This window comes from Mytilus trossulus, chromosome 14, assembly GCF_036588685.1.
Source record: "Mytilus trossulus isolate FHL-02 chromosome 14, PNRI_Mtr1.1.1.hap1, whole genome shotgun sequence".
NCBI lineage: Eukaryota > Metazoa > Mollusca > Bivalvia > Mytilida > Mytilidae > Mytilus > Mytilus trossulus.
Window position 1 is genome coordinate 37039846 of NC_086386.1, and position 16912 is coordinate 37056757.

General features: G+C 31.1%; 1 protein-coding gene across 1 annotated transcript; it reads left to right on the forward strand.

Annotated features, from left to right (window-relative positions):
• The first annotated feature begins 2803 nt into the window (after nucleotides 1–2803).
• LOC134696828 (uncharacterized) lies at nucleotides 2804–6085 on the forward strand. The gene is made up of 5 exons (XM_063558780.1): nucleotides 2804–3184; nucleotides 3785–3912; nucleotides 4602–4786; nucleotides 5496–5562; nucleotides 5931–6085. Exons 1-5 carry the CDS (start codon nucleotides 2862–2864, stop codon nucleotides 6083–6085), a joined length of 858 nt encoding a protein of 285 aa, XP_063414850.1. The 5' UTR covers nucleotides 2804–2861.
• Nucleotides 6086–16912: the final 10827 nt, after the last annotated feature.

Here is a 16912-nt window from a genome sequence, read left to right on the forward strand (position 1 = left end):
TTAGTAAAATCCTGGTTATAAATCTAATTCGGTGGGTCACATTCCAGGAAGGAGTCGGTATTGCAGTAACTATACGTTTGGAACATTAGCCGCTATCATCTGTGAAACAGACTCATGAAAGTGTACATGGACAAACATGTATATAACGAACAATACAAGTTTAGTTTGCTTTTCTTGAAAACGCCACCAAGAGTTGGTTGACCGTTATGAAATAACCGTTTCACAGATGATATAGGATATATGTTCCTTATATGCATGTCGTAATAACAATCCCCTTCCCTTTTCACGAGTTTGACCTATTGAAATTTACTCAGTATTACCGGGTTTGTAATAACTTTAGCATCACGACGGGTGCCACATGTGGAGCAGGATCTGTTCCCCTTTCGGAGCACCTGCATGAGATCACCTTACGTTTTTGGTGCGGTTCGTGTTGCTTAGTCTTTAAGTTTTTATGTTGTGTCCTGTGTACTATTAAATGTTTGGCTGTCTTTTTTTCTTTTGCAGCCATGGCGTTGTCGGTTTATTTTCGACCTATGAGTTTGACTGTCACTCTTGTATCTTTCGCCCCTTCATAACGGTCAACCAACGCGTGGTGGTGTCCGTAAAATGTAAGAAGGGTGATATCATCTTCACCATGCACTTGGAACTCTTTTGTAATAGATTCCTTTGGAACAGCAACTGATATAAAGGAAATCATCATATGAAATACCAGCACTGAAATATTGTATCGACGTGGCGATATATTTTCGTATGCAGGCGCTGTTGGAAATTTGCTACATAGAAATATAAAGTTCACAATTTGGAAGACGAAATCAGCTCTTTTGTCGTAGAGATTTGTTTTCAACCGACCTTTATTATCAATTTATATGTGTAAAACAGTTATTGCTCGTTAAAATTTAACTGTGAACGAGTGACCTTTCGTGTATTATTATCACGAAGTACTGTGAAAGTACTTTTATTCGTGGGGTACCCATTTTCGTGGTTTTCGTGGATGACTTTATCCACGAATTTAAGTGTCCAACGAAATAAAACAACCATTGTCCAGATCAAGACATGGAAAGATCCCCATGAAGGTTTGACTACTGATATGATCTAGAGAATATATTGAATAACCTCGAATCTGAGAATGCAGTCACAGAACTACAACTGCATGCAGGATTATACCAATTTAATCTTTAATAACCTAAACTGTACAATTTTTTGTTTTTGATATTCTTATAAAAAAAAAATTCGATGAAAGTCAGATTTCCAGTATTGATATGCTAGTATGATAAAGTGTTCATTTTATAGCCTCATAGTTCTCGTACATATTGGAAATAATAATTTAATGCTGGACTTAATTTTGATAAGAATTATTTGACAATTCAAGATACGTTTTTAGCATGTGTTTATGATACTGATTTCTATACGTGACATGTGTATGGCCTAATTAACACATTTGATGGTCCTTAATCTGTTGATCCCTTTATCATGGGTTAATTAGTGTTGTCACTACGATTTACAATTCAATTCAATTCAATTCTTTATTTACACTCAGACACAAAATATGTGTTACATGAGGACAAATTACAAATCAAATACAACAAATGACAGAATAGACAGGTAACTATCAACAAAAGTGTAATTTCTACAGATAATAAAACTTGTAAGATACATGCATCTTTCTAAATGAAGGTAGATAGCTTCTTGATAAATATAGCTAGATTATACAATAACTGACAGTGACATAATGACAGCATATTTTGCATTTTCAGTACAGATGGGTATTTTGTATAATAAATCGGTATATATTTCTTCCGAAGTTCAGTTATAGTACTATTATTACATACATATAAATAATGGTATTCATCACCAATACATGCTTCATTACATAAGGTACATATACGATCTGTCCTAGCGATGTTGTACCATCTGCCAGTTTCCATAGGAATTTTTAGGTTACATGTTCTCAATTTTGAAATCCAGATTCTTTTATCCTCTGGAAGACGTAATAGATAATTTTCCAGACCAAATTCAGATTTAAATAACTTATAATATTCGCCACGAGACGAGTTGTAGATATTACTGAACCACTTTTGAAGAAACTGATCCTGAAGAATCTGTTTTATAACGGGTTTGATAGTTGAATAATCAATGTATTGATTGAAAAACACATAACCTAATCCTGAGTTGTCAAATATAGATTTTAAAAATGACACCCATTTAAATTCACAAATACCATCAGCATGTAGTTTGAAAATAAGCTTATACATAGAACTACTCAGTTTGTTTTCATTTTTAGCCATTCTGCTCCAAAACGATAACATTCTTAATTTTACTTTAATTTCAAGTGGAAACCTTCCTAATTCTCCATATACCATGAAATTTGGAGTACTTGATCTCACATTTAAAATTCTCTTGCAAAATTGTAGATGAACTTTTTCAATTATATCAATTTTTTCAAATCCCCATATTTCTGATCCATACAATAAAATAGGTTCGACAAGATAATCAAACAATTTGAGTTGTAGGTCAATAGGTAAATGTAAATTTCTAATCTTTGTATAAACAGCAAAAAGTGCTTTTTGCGACTGTTCTACAAGCTTTTTCTTTGCACAAACAAATGACCCATTATAATTAAGCAAAAGACCAAGATATGTATAGCTATCTACAATTTCAAGAGATGTACCATCAAGTTTAAGGTGGTACCTAACACTACAGGGAGATAACTCTTTTCTAACGGACAACATAATTTGAGTCAGTGAAGTGTTTTAAATATTCGATGCAATTTCAAGCGTTTAATAGACATAGATACAATGTTGACAAAATGACGCCGGTCGTAAGACTGAAGAGGAATATCTGAAATTTTAAACACTTACACAATGAATAGAGAAAGGAACAAGTCTGGCTTTTTTATCAGAAACAAATCAAAAAAATCTAAAAGGCATTCTTTTTTTAAAAAACTGAATAATGACCGTAAAAACACCTCTCATCAAAACGCAGATTTACTAGACCACAACCAATACACGCACCATCTTACTGACATTGGTTGTGAAGTGGTTGTAGATGAATTGATTATAGATTCTGATAAAAACAATACATGGATGGAGGGCAGGAGAGTTGTAGAACTAGATGTTTTGGCAAGGGAAATGCACTGTTGCCGGTGTAACTTGCCATTACATTTATCTAACACAGTTGGTGAGAGGTAAACACAAAAATACGTTTCAACTCTGACTTCAGCAAAATTCAATTCTAGAATTTACAGAATCTCACGTTTCAGCAAATAAAAAAAGTAGAATAAACTTTTATAAGCAATATAATTTTTTTAATAAATATTAGTTAAATTTACATACATGTATTGTATGGCACCTCAGTGACCTCTTTATCCTTTGGTTCATAACATGATTGAATACATTTCAACCGAGTTCTACATAACTTATACATACTATTAACTTAGCTTGACTATGTACCCCAGTGTTAGCGGGTTATTAAACTGTGTGCACCACATTTTTTATGTTATTTCGAATAGACTGACAAAATATATATTACAGTTATTTCTTATAATTTAATTCAAAAATTATTCCATTTTAAACCGGCGTAAATCATAAAAAAAACGTTGATGACGTCATGGTCAGTCACATGACAAATATTGTGTCTATGATATGATAAACAAAAAGACGTCAGCCGATCAGAAGAAGTGTTACATCCAAAATTAAAATTAGAAAGAATTGTTAATAAAATTTGGAAATAGAGGCTTACTCTGTAAATGTTGTTAAACTTTGTTTATTTACTTCTGTACATGTAGGTTGTATGGTTTGGCAAGTGTTTTACTAATTAAATGTGACAACTCTGCATGTCTTGCAACAACTGATGTGCATACAGGCAAGAGAACCCCAAATGGAAGTTATTGCATAAATTCCAAAGTTGCAATAGGTATGAAGATATATTTTAACAAAACAAGTCTTGCAATACAGCTATTATTTTGCCACCATCTTTTCTATAAACTGCCATTGACATGATCCAGAAATTTAGCCATAAAAATTAATGAATTTTTCATGATTCAAATGTAGATTTAATTAAGCTTTGTGAAATACAATTTTATGTGACTGAATTTCTTGTACCATTATCTCCATTCTAAAACATTATTTCTATAGGAAACAATAATTATAAAAACATTCCCAGAGAACCCAGACTCTATTTTTCAGTGACACTTATTATCTTTGCATATGCATTTATAAACATTTAAACATTCTCACTTCAATTTGCAACAGAAATAATGTAATTCCATGCTTAAATGTAACATTATTTATATCTTTTGTCTATTAATTGATTAGCCAACGAAGTGCCTTAAAAACAAGGAAAAAAACCAACTGTAGAATAGAATTCTGTAATGACTGTCTTCAATTTACAAAGTATGGAAACTGCAAAACATATTTGATTGTTGACATACCTACCTGCATAATGCATTGTGTGCTAGTATACCAAAAGATGACATTATTTCAATGAAGGAAACTTTATTCAAATCATCATACATGTACAGCTAAAATATTGCTAATTTGATAAAAAAAAAAAACACCACATATTATATGCACACATTTATCATCCAACTTTTGTATACACAGGTATGACACACGCAGGAATGGGACCGTCCCATGTAAACAACTTTTTAACAGAATGCAACTTACCACCAATTAGTGATACAACATTACGTAAAAAGGAAAAAGAGTTCAGCAAGACAATACATGATGTTGCTATGACCTCCTGCAGAGAAGCTCAACATCAAGAAATACTTCTAAGTCATGGCAAAGTATGTCATTTATATAAATAATAACTCATCTGCAAATGATTCCATTTAAGATTTTTTCAGCATAAATACTGCCATGATTGACTTTATAAACCAAATACCATTACAAACTTCTCATTTTTCTTGGTATAAATTTGCTTGATCAATTATGTATACAACTTAAGTCTTCATCTGACATGGAGAATACTTTTGTATGTAGGTTCAATTCCTACTGAGGACAAATGTACAACATAATGCTTGCTAAAGGCTTTGTCTTTAGCTTAAAGCTTATTGTATATTTGTTTACATAACATATTATACAATAATGTAAATCAAGGTCTATATAATCTGCATCTTACAGAGAAATCAACTATTTTTGAGATTCTTCAAAATGTTTTTTCTTCTTCTATAGATTAGATTCACTAATCTTGCAAAAGTTATTTTGTATATTATTAATAAAATTGAGAATGAAAATGGGAATGTGTCAAAGAGACAACAAACTGATTATTGTTTGCTTAAAAGTACAGGTTGTATATATATGTTATGCAGCCCCAACCATCATCCAAGATAGCAATAGTTGACAAAAATAACAATATATTGAAATGCCAAAAACTATAAAATTCCTGTGCATACTTAAACTCAATCGACAACCTTTTGAGCTATTTCAGCTTCCTTGAAGTCTCTGGTTTCAAATTTAACCATGGATTTATTATGTTTTTTGGTGGTTTTACAGGTGGCAGCAAGTTTTGATGGTGGTTGGCAGAAAAGAGGATCTGGGTGGAATTACAACAGTAATACTGGTAATTGTGATGGAAAATTAGACAATCAACAAAAACTGTAGTTGTTCGTTGTAAAAACTTAGTCATTACTTTTATGTCATCTGTGCATAATCAGCATTCTTAAAAGTTATTATTTGGATGCTGAGTTGTCTCATTGGCCTTCATGCCACATCTTCCTATATCTATTAGCAATATTACTATTATTCTGCATCAGAAAAATGGTGGATAGGAATATCTTAAGCAATCTTATTTGAAAAATGTAAACATAAATTATTTGTCTACCCAGTTCAACTTTTATCCCTATGTCTTTCTATTTCATTGATTATAATTATTGAAATAAAGTTAACATGGACATTTTATAAGTACAATGTAGGTTTGAATTTTGACAGGCCATGCAACTATGATTGGAAAAGAAACTGGAAAAATAATGCTCTGGGATCAAAGAAGTAGATCATGCAAGACCTGTGAATATCATCTTGCAAATCAAACTACAATTCCAGACCACCTTTGTTTGAAGAATATCAAATTTCACAAAAGATTGTGAACGCCATCAATACTTTTTTGGACGAAGAATAAATAGAAACAATATAGAAACTACAGGTACATGAAATGAACATGGTGTTGTACATTTGAATCTTATATTAAAAATTTACCAAAAAGTGACATTATTCTGTCAGTATTATATGTAATTTTGAATTAATAGAAATCTAGATATTTATGAGTATTTTTTATGAGTAAGCTATAAACACAATGAGAAAGTGAAGCAAAACAGCATTGATATCATTATTTTGAAACCTCTGAAGTCAGTGTAAATGATCAATATCTAGGTGATGTTAAAATATCCATACAAAATGTTTATTTTTTATACTACATTATACCATATATGCATATATGTTCCAGGATATCAAGTCTTCTATTTCTTAAATGAGGCTTCCTAAATTTTTCTATTTATCTGTTCATGGACATTTAATATTTCCTATATTTGAATACATGCTGTAGTCCATCAATTTGTATGATTTTTAGGAGACAACAAGGGTAAGAGTGTAGTTCCTTAAAAATGTTATATTTTAATGCATTTTCACTACAGGTCTGTCAGTGATATTACAAACTGTGATAATAAGAACTGTTAAAGTAATAACTGGGATATTAAGAAACTATGATTAAGAAAATGTGACAGTAAGAACTGTGATTGAGAAACTGTGATATTAGGAACTGTGATAGTAAGAACAGTGATAGTAAGAACTGATATTAAGAAAATGTGATTTTTAGATACTGTGATAGTTAGAACTGTGATTAAAAAATGTGATAGTAAGAACAGTGATAGTAAGAACTGATATTAAGAAAATGTGATAGTTATAACTGTGATTAAGAAAATGTGATATTTAGATACTGTGATAGTAAGAACTGTGATTAAAAAATGTGATAGTAAGAACTGATATTATGAAAATTTGATAGTTAGAACTGTAATTAAGAAAATGTGATAATAAGAACTCTGTGATGTCAATAAACTCAATGTTATTATTGTAATTATCTTGAAATTATAACTATATTGTATCACATTAAAAAATGTTATTGCTGAAAATAAATATTTCTATGTCTTGCATTTCTGTCAGATTTTTTTTCAGTTCAGGATATGCTTAATCAATGATTTGTCCACATGCATGCATATTAAATCAATAGCATGCTTGTCTATTGTCTTTATTGATATTTTCCCCATTTTTGTCTCATCTGCTCTAATTAGTCACTTAAAAAGATTTGCAAGATATACCAAGGGGACAGCAAACTCATGGATTGAAAATAGACCAAGAACGCCATGGCTAAAAAAGAAAAATACAAACAGATAAACAATGGTACACAAAGTACAACATAGAAAAACTGAAGACTTAGCAACACGAACCCTATTAAAAAATGGGGGGAGGGATCTCAGGTCCTCTGGAAGGTAATACGCATAAAGTGAGACATAAGGATTTCTTTATTGTATTGCATACACTTTTATATGTTTCACACTTTTTGACCAACAGCCACCAAGTTTGATGTCACTGTAGCTTATGGTGTAACTAGATATGGTAAATCAATAATAATTGATGTGTAAATTCATTGTAAGGTGAATATATCAGTCTAAAATGTGTCAAATGACCTTTGTTTCTTTTGTTATGGTCCTGTCTTGGTCATGGGCAAGTTTCAGTAACCAGGTCACTTTCTTTTAAAGAGCTAACTTTTGAGAGTTAGCCTAAGCTCTATGTTGAAGTCTGATCAATAATTATTAACATTGACAGCATTTGATTTTGGATGAAGATTGAGTCAAGAGCTGTATCATACTAGATCAAATCCAAAACAGTGTGGTCCTGGCCATTGATTGACGACCTAAATTATCCCATTGACTGGGACAGATTAGGTGAACGTTTGTCGGTAACAATCACTACTCACTATGTACTTGTGAAAGACATTGAATCTGTGGGGTCACCAAAGGTTCTCAACACCTAACAAAAGCAATTCGAAAAACGAATCTGGAATAATACGATGTGTTGATTTATATCAATAATATAAATCAAAACATAAAGGTTATTCCTGAATATTTTTTTCGAAATTATTTAATTATTAAAGGCGTTAAGAACCTTTGGTGACCCCACAGTTTAAATTCTATAATAAGTAAGAAGTGAGGTATGGTGGTTACAGACAAACGTTCACCTAATCTGTCCAAGTCAATGGGATAATTTAGGTCGTCAATCAATGGGCCAGGACCACACTGTTTTGAATATGATTCTATTGTTACATGACATAAAACTAGGTTTGCCACAACGGCAGTCCCAGAAGTTTACAACAAAATACCGGTGTTGAGACTAAGCTTTGGAGGAGATATAAAGAATTGATATAAATCAGCACAGAGGTTTACTTCCTATCTCAGTTAGCCCCAATAATCATGTCAGACATAAGCCATTGTCATTACCTAAAACCAATAAATGTATTCTAATCTGAGGAACAAATTCGACATTTGGATAAAAAAAAAATACTAGTGATACTGACGATCCACCACAGAGTAATATAAATAGAACCATACCAATAGTAAGCAAATACATATAAAAGTGATATGATTGCCAATGAGACAATTCTCCACAAGAGACCAAATCGACACAGAAATTAACAACTACATATCACTGTCATCCCTGTACGGCCATAAACAATGAGCAAAGCCAATACCGCTTAATCAGCTATAAAAGGCCCCGAAATGACAATATAAAATAATTCAAGCGAGAAAAGTAATGCCCTTTTTTATGTTATAAAAATAAACAAAAACTAATATGTAACACATAAATAAACGACAACCACTGAGTCACAGGCTCCTTATATCATGTTCTCAAATCTGGATATCATCTCCCATTTAGAAAAAAAAAACACGTGAAAAAATGAACCTATTATGTGTTGCTCTCCTAGCTACAACATGTATCAAAAACCAAAGATGTAGAACATGTTCTATCATAATCATTTGGCAACTAATGTAATTACTGTCTCCCCATGTCTTTATTGAACATAACAAAATATCAAATAAATAACACTCCTAATGCTCAGATCGGTTGTCACCGTGCAACACAGTTATTAACACCATGAAGGAAAAACATAGAACTCTTTTTGTCATAAGACACTGTCAAACATCCAAACATACTATCCACACTCATCTGTGTCCACACTTGTTACAATTATCAAATTAAAAGTGAAATAAAGGAAAAGTTAGTAATCATAAAAAGTTCGTAACAAATATAAGAAATACAAATGAAGAGTTCTTAGAATAGCGCACTAATATTGACTTGAAACGGCATTTTCATGGGATGACAAAGTGTGTCGATTGATTGTTTTTTTTACCCTAATGACCGCTCCGATTTCTGTTAAATGTACAGAACATGAGTGCAAGTATGGAAATTATGAAGTTTTAAGTGATATAACGAAAAAGATTGATATTTATATAAGTTGGTCATAATTACATTACATAAATACAAAGTTTTAAAGAAAATGCACTTTTACAGACTAAAAATGGCATTTTCAGGGAAAAAAGGGGGGATAACAAAGCGTGCTGGTTTTCCATTTTGGTTGGTTAAAAAATTCTAAAACTTAAACAGTACTATCTAGTAATGTTCCTTGAATAGCATGTACTTTTTGAGGGAATTTAAACGACACATTTTTTCTACATTTTTGATTTCTTAAAAAAAATAGACATTTAGCCATTTCATTTTGGGGTCTTATTCTGTTGAATATTCTTTTTTTCAGCTCTAAATTTTACTAAAACTTAGAAAAAACTCTTAAATTTCAGGTTAATTAGCTGAAACTAATCCCACTCTAACGAAATGAGGTAAATTATTTAACAATTTCATTATTTTTTACTTCCAAAAAAGAAAAATAGCCATTATCCACTCTTTACGCAATGTATGGCTATATCTTCGATTTAAGGGTAGGTTTAAACTGAAAATGTGCGAAAACCCTTGGTTAGAATTCCAATTTTTTTTTTTAATTTTGTAGGTTATATCAGTATGTTTTACCCTAAAAAAATTCAAAGAAATTAAACGACAGCAATTTTTTGGTGTGACCTGTTGGGTACCACCTTAAAGTCATAATCCATTTTCGTTTTTCTTTTGCTAAAAACCATCACTTTAGTTTTACCAATATTCACACTAAGTTTCCACATTTTACAATAATTTTCAAAAACTTTGAGAGCATTTTGCATTTCATCATAATTATCAGCAAAAATCACTGTGTCATCTGCATACAACAAAACAAAAATTTCTAAAAATACATGTAATTCATTATAACATTTTTCTTTAATTAAGTCTAGAGGTAAAACATGAAGTTCTCTAAAGTAATCTTCTAAGTCATTTAAGAATATGGAAAACAAAAAAGGGGAAAGATTTTCACCCTGACGAACTCCAATCATACACGGGAAGAAATCTGATTTCGTATTGTTGTATTGAACACATGATTTGATATTAGTATACATATTATATATAACTTGGAAACATTTTCCTTTTATCTGGCTTTTTTGTAATTTTAACCAAAGTCCAGTTCTCCAGATGGTATCAAAAGCCTTTCTAAAATCTACGAATGTACAAAACAATTTTTTACCAAAGGACAAATACAATGAAACAAGTACATGTATGACAAATATATTGTCTGTAGTTGAATGCCCTTTCCTGAAACCGGCTTGATTTTTAGAGATCAATTCCAGTTCATTAAAAAAGAAATTCAGTCTTTCGTTTATAATCGAAGTGAAAAGTTTACCCAGACAACTAATGAGTGTTATTGCTCGAAAGTTGTCAGGATCTTGTGGATTTCCTTTATTCTTAAACACCGGCTTAATTATACCCAGGAGCCAACTATCTGGGATAATACCTGTGTCTAGCACAATGTTAAAAAGTTTACAATACATTGAGATAAACTCAGGTGGGGTGTTTTTAAGATATTCGTTAAGAATACTGTCAATCCCAGGTGCTTTACTATTTTGTTACACGATTCAATGTTTGCTTTGCAATTTTCTTCAATCGAGACAATTTGTAACCTTCGTTTTTAGAGGCTTTAATTTTTCAATTATTTTTTTTAGAAAACTAAAATCAACGAATTAAAAAACCCACGAACATGTTAATATTGCTCAAAACACGAAAATTGATACCCACGAATTAAATTACTTTCACAGTATTTGGATTGAATTTATAATTTCTGCAATTTAAATCCTGGTTGTTTTTGTTACTTTTGGCAACGCATTTTCACAATACATAAAACGGAAAGTCAAAACTAATTGTTTCATAAAGTGAAACTGCATGCAAACATAACATTTTAAGTTGTATTGATACTAAGATGAACACGCCTCCTCTGAAAATGAAAGAACATACATAAATTAAGGTCTTAGGCGGAATAAACATATACGGCGAAGAAAGACAGACAGATTGAAGTTTGTTTTAACCTTGCATCAAAGTAATAATCCAATTAATATAAAAAGAAAGCAAAATCAGTAATAACGAGCTATTAATGAATTCACTCACAAAGAAGACAGATAGAAATTCAAAATAACGTTCACTTGAAGATCCTCTTTTGTGGAGAACTTTGAAAAAAAAACCATTTGTAAGTAGTACAATAGATGAAAAATAATTGTACTAAAAGAAGTATTATATGGCACCAAAAATACCATATACAACAAAGAAGAAATAAAGCACGAATATTATTTTAAGTCATCGAATGGGACTTTAGGTTTTATATTGATTTGATATGTTTCATCATGCTGAGTTACAAATCAAGTTCGATTTTTTTTCCGGTATGATGATTTGTGCAGAATTATGGTCCTTGAACTATAAGACCAAATTATCAGTTTTCCACTTTTTTTTCGGTCAAGCTTGAAGAAATTGATTTGAAATTTGGTATATAGTTTAATCATAACAAGTAACAGATTAGTTACAATTTAAAAAAAATATGTCAATGCAATGGAACTATAGTAAAACAACTTTCTGCATGTTATACTTTCAGGCAAAATTTGAATACATTACACTTATTCCTCACATAATCCCGACCGATGCCTGAGTATTAAATGTATCAGAAATGCAAGAAGATTCGCCGCTTGTTGAAAAGCAAACAAAAATGTCTAGAATAATTAATGTCCACAAAGAATAGGAGAAATTTTACGCTATTAAAAAAAGATGACCAGTTCCCTGTCGAGACCTTTTGGAAAATAATAATGTGTAAATAGTCTTTAGCCAGATGCTGGCTGTAAAACTGTCATAATTTATAGCTTCTGATCATACTATTTAATTTACGGATGACAAAATCTTGTCAAAAAGGATTATTATCCGACAGATACCATCAATATACAGATTTATTCTGACAGTTATTCGTTTGAAGTTTTAAGGTAAAACGTAAATATTTGATCGAAGAGGATACAAAACTTCATTATAATTTTACGCATTTATTAAAATAGACTATAAAAAGTATTAAAGATTATGGACCACACGAATTTTTAAGAGGATATAAAATTAAATGGTTCCCAGATTTGAATACCAAGGAGTAATGATAATTTAAAATTTTCGGCTGATTATTTTTAATTGCAAAAATATGTCTTTATAGATGATGATTTAAATATGTGAAGCGACCACACAATCATCGTTAATGGTTACAGGTTCTAGTTTAGATACAGGACTATACGTATGTATATGTTTTATTTAACTACCATGTTATAACAAATACGAATTACTTTTTAACATGTTTGATGATTTTTTAATGGCGATTTTCTAAAAAAAGTTTCTTTAAGCAACGATTCTTTTTTATCTATATATGTGTGGTAGAGATCATATAAATTTACAGAAATAAACAAAATTATTTGCATACGAATGCATATGAAAATTTCAAATCAGGTAGACAGCCAATCCAGCTATAATCGTGATCGATTCTTAACGAAATTTCGTTTTGACGCTTGGTTTCCGACGCAGAACTTTTCGAATCAAGCTCGATTGAGAAACAGACAAGCAATGTTTCCAGAAGCAGTTCTGATAGTTCTGCTTTTTTTATTTTGAAATTTCTAAATAATGCATAAAATCCAGAGAAGGACCAATTTGTATTAGACATATGAAGAAACAGTATAAGCATCAGTATATTTAATTGGTTGTTGTCTGATGATAAACACTAAAGATGGAAAGTGGTTATTCCTGACACCGGACATCCTTTCTACATGTAAAACAATAGCATAACAAATAAATGATAATTTTAAACATTTCTTATAACATAAACTATCTAATTTAATTAATCATGACGAAACGTTTTCTGTCATTGCTGCTTGTACATCTGCTACGTCCACATATAAAAGCAGTATCTCTTCATTATTTAATCTGTAAAGCAGATGGTTTCAGTTACAAATTAACGCACCTAACATAATCTTACATATGTAATGTGAGATCTTTCCTTCCCCTCTAATTCTCACAATTTATTTGCATACAAGACCTATAGTTCGCATCATTTGCAGTATTTGCATTCTTATAGCACTAATGTATTTTCAGTTCGACAATGGTTTAAACATAAAAGTCAAACTTTCAATCAGAAACAAGTGCTCAGCTCTTTCTCTGTGGAAGAGATTACTTTAAACTGTATGAATAAACATCTGTTCCCAGTAAGCAAACATGATAATGCAAGTATCTTTCCGGGTTATTAATTTCATGAATTCTAATTAAAGAATTCCACATAGCTTTGGACACTTACATATATAAATCGTGTTGCAACTTTGTGTCTTTGGGTGAAAAAGTACATTTTGTATATTTGTATTTATCGAAACTTTGACGTTTATCTTAAAAAAAAATCCCACTTAGAAACTATGGTTTTAGGAGGTATAAAGGTCTGTTCGAAAAAAAAATGTTTTCGCTAAAAATTAACATATTTTTAGCCTATCTACGTACTGCGATATCATCTTTTTCGCACCATGCGTCCTCCCTTTGATGACGGAGACACACTCAATATATAAAAAAGAAGATGTGGTATGATTGAGACAACTATCCACAAAAGACCAAAATTACACAAACATTAACAACTATAGGTCACCGTAAGGCCTTAAATTCGTTTTCATTATATATATATATGTATAGGTTTGAACAATATCACTAATATTCCATATCAGCTATATAAAGTCTACTCTGAACTATTATATTTTAAAGCTCTTTCATCCATCTTATGAGTTTATTTGTTCGTCCTCTTTTGTCTTTCCAATGATCATGGTGTTTGGTTGTCCTTTAGTTTATTCTTTCTTTTTTTATATGAACATTACAGTCTATTTAAAAGGTCACACATGAAATAAAATCCAAGTCTTGTTTCATCTTGAACATTTGACCTCTCTTAATTATAAATGCATTCAATATTCGCCGATTGCGGGTATGCATTTAATACAAAAAATACGATACAGTAAATTAAACACAACCGTGAAATATGAAAATGTGATAAATGACCATTTATTAATCTGTTAATTCATCAACTGATTTCCCAGTTTACCAATTAATTTCAAATTAACTCGGCTTGTCTTCTCTGAAAATTATAAGAAGAAGTCGATTCCGGTCAAGTATTTTTGGTATTCTTATGTTCGAAATAAATTCCCAAAGGAGTGCAATACGAATTCTGCAAATGATGGTCAATTTTCGTCGTCAGCTCTCTCTGAAATTGGACATGGCATGTCAATTTTATCTGGACAATCAACTACTTTTTATTATCCAAGTACATCTTAATTACAAAAATTACTGGATTAATTTACACATATGAATCAATATGAATTGATAAAAGTTAATCAAATGTCACTGAAATATTCCAAGTCTCATGGAAATATTCGGTATAACCATCTGAACACATTGTGGTAAATGGACCAACTCATACCGTAGCACCACTCATCCCTTGCCAACAGAAATATTTCAATCCGAGATTAACAGCTTTGGTACTCAAGCTTAAGTCCACAGAAAAGAAAAGACAAGTATGTATGACATTAATACATGTAGTTGTGGAAAAGTAGCGAAAAAAGGGAGGACCTGTTTACAATAAGTCTTATAATGTTAAAAATATACCCTTACGTGTTTAAAAACATGTCATCCTTGCTGGTCGCGTTATCATAACTCCTTGCCAACTTCTCTGCTTTTATTCTAAAATGTCGAAAAGGTATTATAGTATAGTGGAGCGAGACGCAACGTTAACACATCAAAATATAATACGTAAAATGCTATAGTTTTAAGTAGCTATATGAAACAATTATCACAATCAAATTGAACAAAATGAGACATACATCATGGTAGCCGTACTATACCCAAATTAACAGAAACCCATCAATACCATGGTGGAAGTCATATAGAGTTGAACCCATATGGAGATCTCCCGCTGGAAATTTATAGACAAGAATATATCTCTATTTATACAATATACAAAACAAAAAGTGTGTATTTCAACAAGGGTTCAGGGTGGCAATAACAAATATACAATTAAAATTATATCGAGGAAGTCCACTAATGTTTTAAGAACCTTTTAATAATTGCAGATTTAGAATTCCTTAACAGAAAATGTCGACAGGATGCAAATACGACCGATTGATTGATTGTATGTTGGCTGATTAACGTCCAGTGACAAATATTTTATGCACAATCTGGACACTGAGAATTTTTTTACTAAAACATCTGTGATGTGGAGAAATAGACTGCCGCGAATTGGGAAATTAGAGATTATTGGATAGGAACAAACATTTATCCTTATACATTTGGCTACCAACTTGCCAATCTTGAACCAGTCACGACTGTCCCAATTGGCAAGGGTTTTGTTGCTTGAATACAACCGATAATGAAAATATTTGTATTCCATGTTGTTTGACCTCAGCTAGTCAAATAACTGCCGTTCATTGTTTAACTGTATTTTGAAAATGTTGTTTTTGCTGTATTTAGACCTTTCTACAAAGAAATTTGCTTGAAATTTAAGTTTTTCACAATAGGAGATTCGGGAATGTTCCGGAGTGAGGTAGGGTTTTTTTGGGGAGGGGGATGCATCATCAGTTTCTGTATTCCGTTTTTTTTTATGTCATTTGTTCTTTTTTTTTTCATTTTGCTTCTTATTTCTTTCTTTGTATGTTAATATCCCATTTTTCTCTATTCCTTATTTACAAGTAATTCCTCATGTTTCTCTATTCTTAATTTCTTTTAGCTTTTATTTCTGTGTTCTATATTTTGTTGATCTTTTTTTGTGTATACTTCTTTATGATCATGTTTCCCAGCGAAGACCTCACTTTTAGCTGAAGCTCTCGGCTGGTTCTCGGCTGACTTCTACACTTTGTCCATAGACGAAAATTTTCGGAAAAACAATTAAACGGACTATAGAAATTTTTATTCAGGATGATATTGTTAAGGGCATACGATACAGTTTTGATCCTGTATTTACAAGTTCATGAAAATTTGCATATAGGCTATTTTTTACCTGATTAAATCAAATATGTAATAAAAAATATACCTTCATGTGCTACTTTTTGAGTAAAATGAGGTCGAAATTTTGTATATTTGCTCAAAATTCAGATTTGTGGCCGTAATTTCTTTTTCGAAAGAAAGACATAACTTTTTTGTCATAAAAGATAAACACAAATTGTTTTTTGTTAAATAATCGGTAATTTCTGTATTTTATAAATATCCAAAAAAACATGTGCCTTTTTTTATTCAGAAATAACTTATATTTATCAAATGTTCATGAATTGAGGAAAACACGTCATTTTTTACTGCATGTTTATCAAAATTAAAAAAATTCCTCTATTTACAGTTTTATAGAATTTGGGTCACATAATCTCCCTGCAAAATGAAACAAAATGCCGTTTGGAAAAATAGGGGTCCATGAACTCGTTTTCAAATTA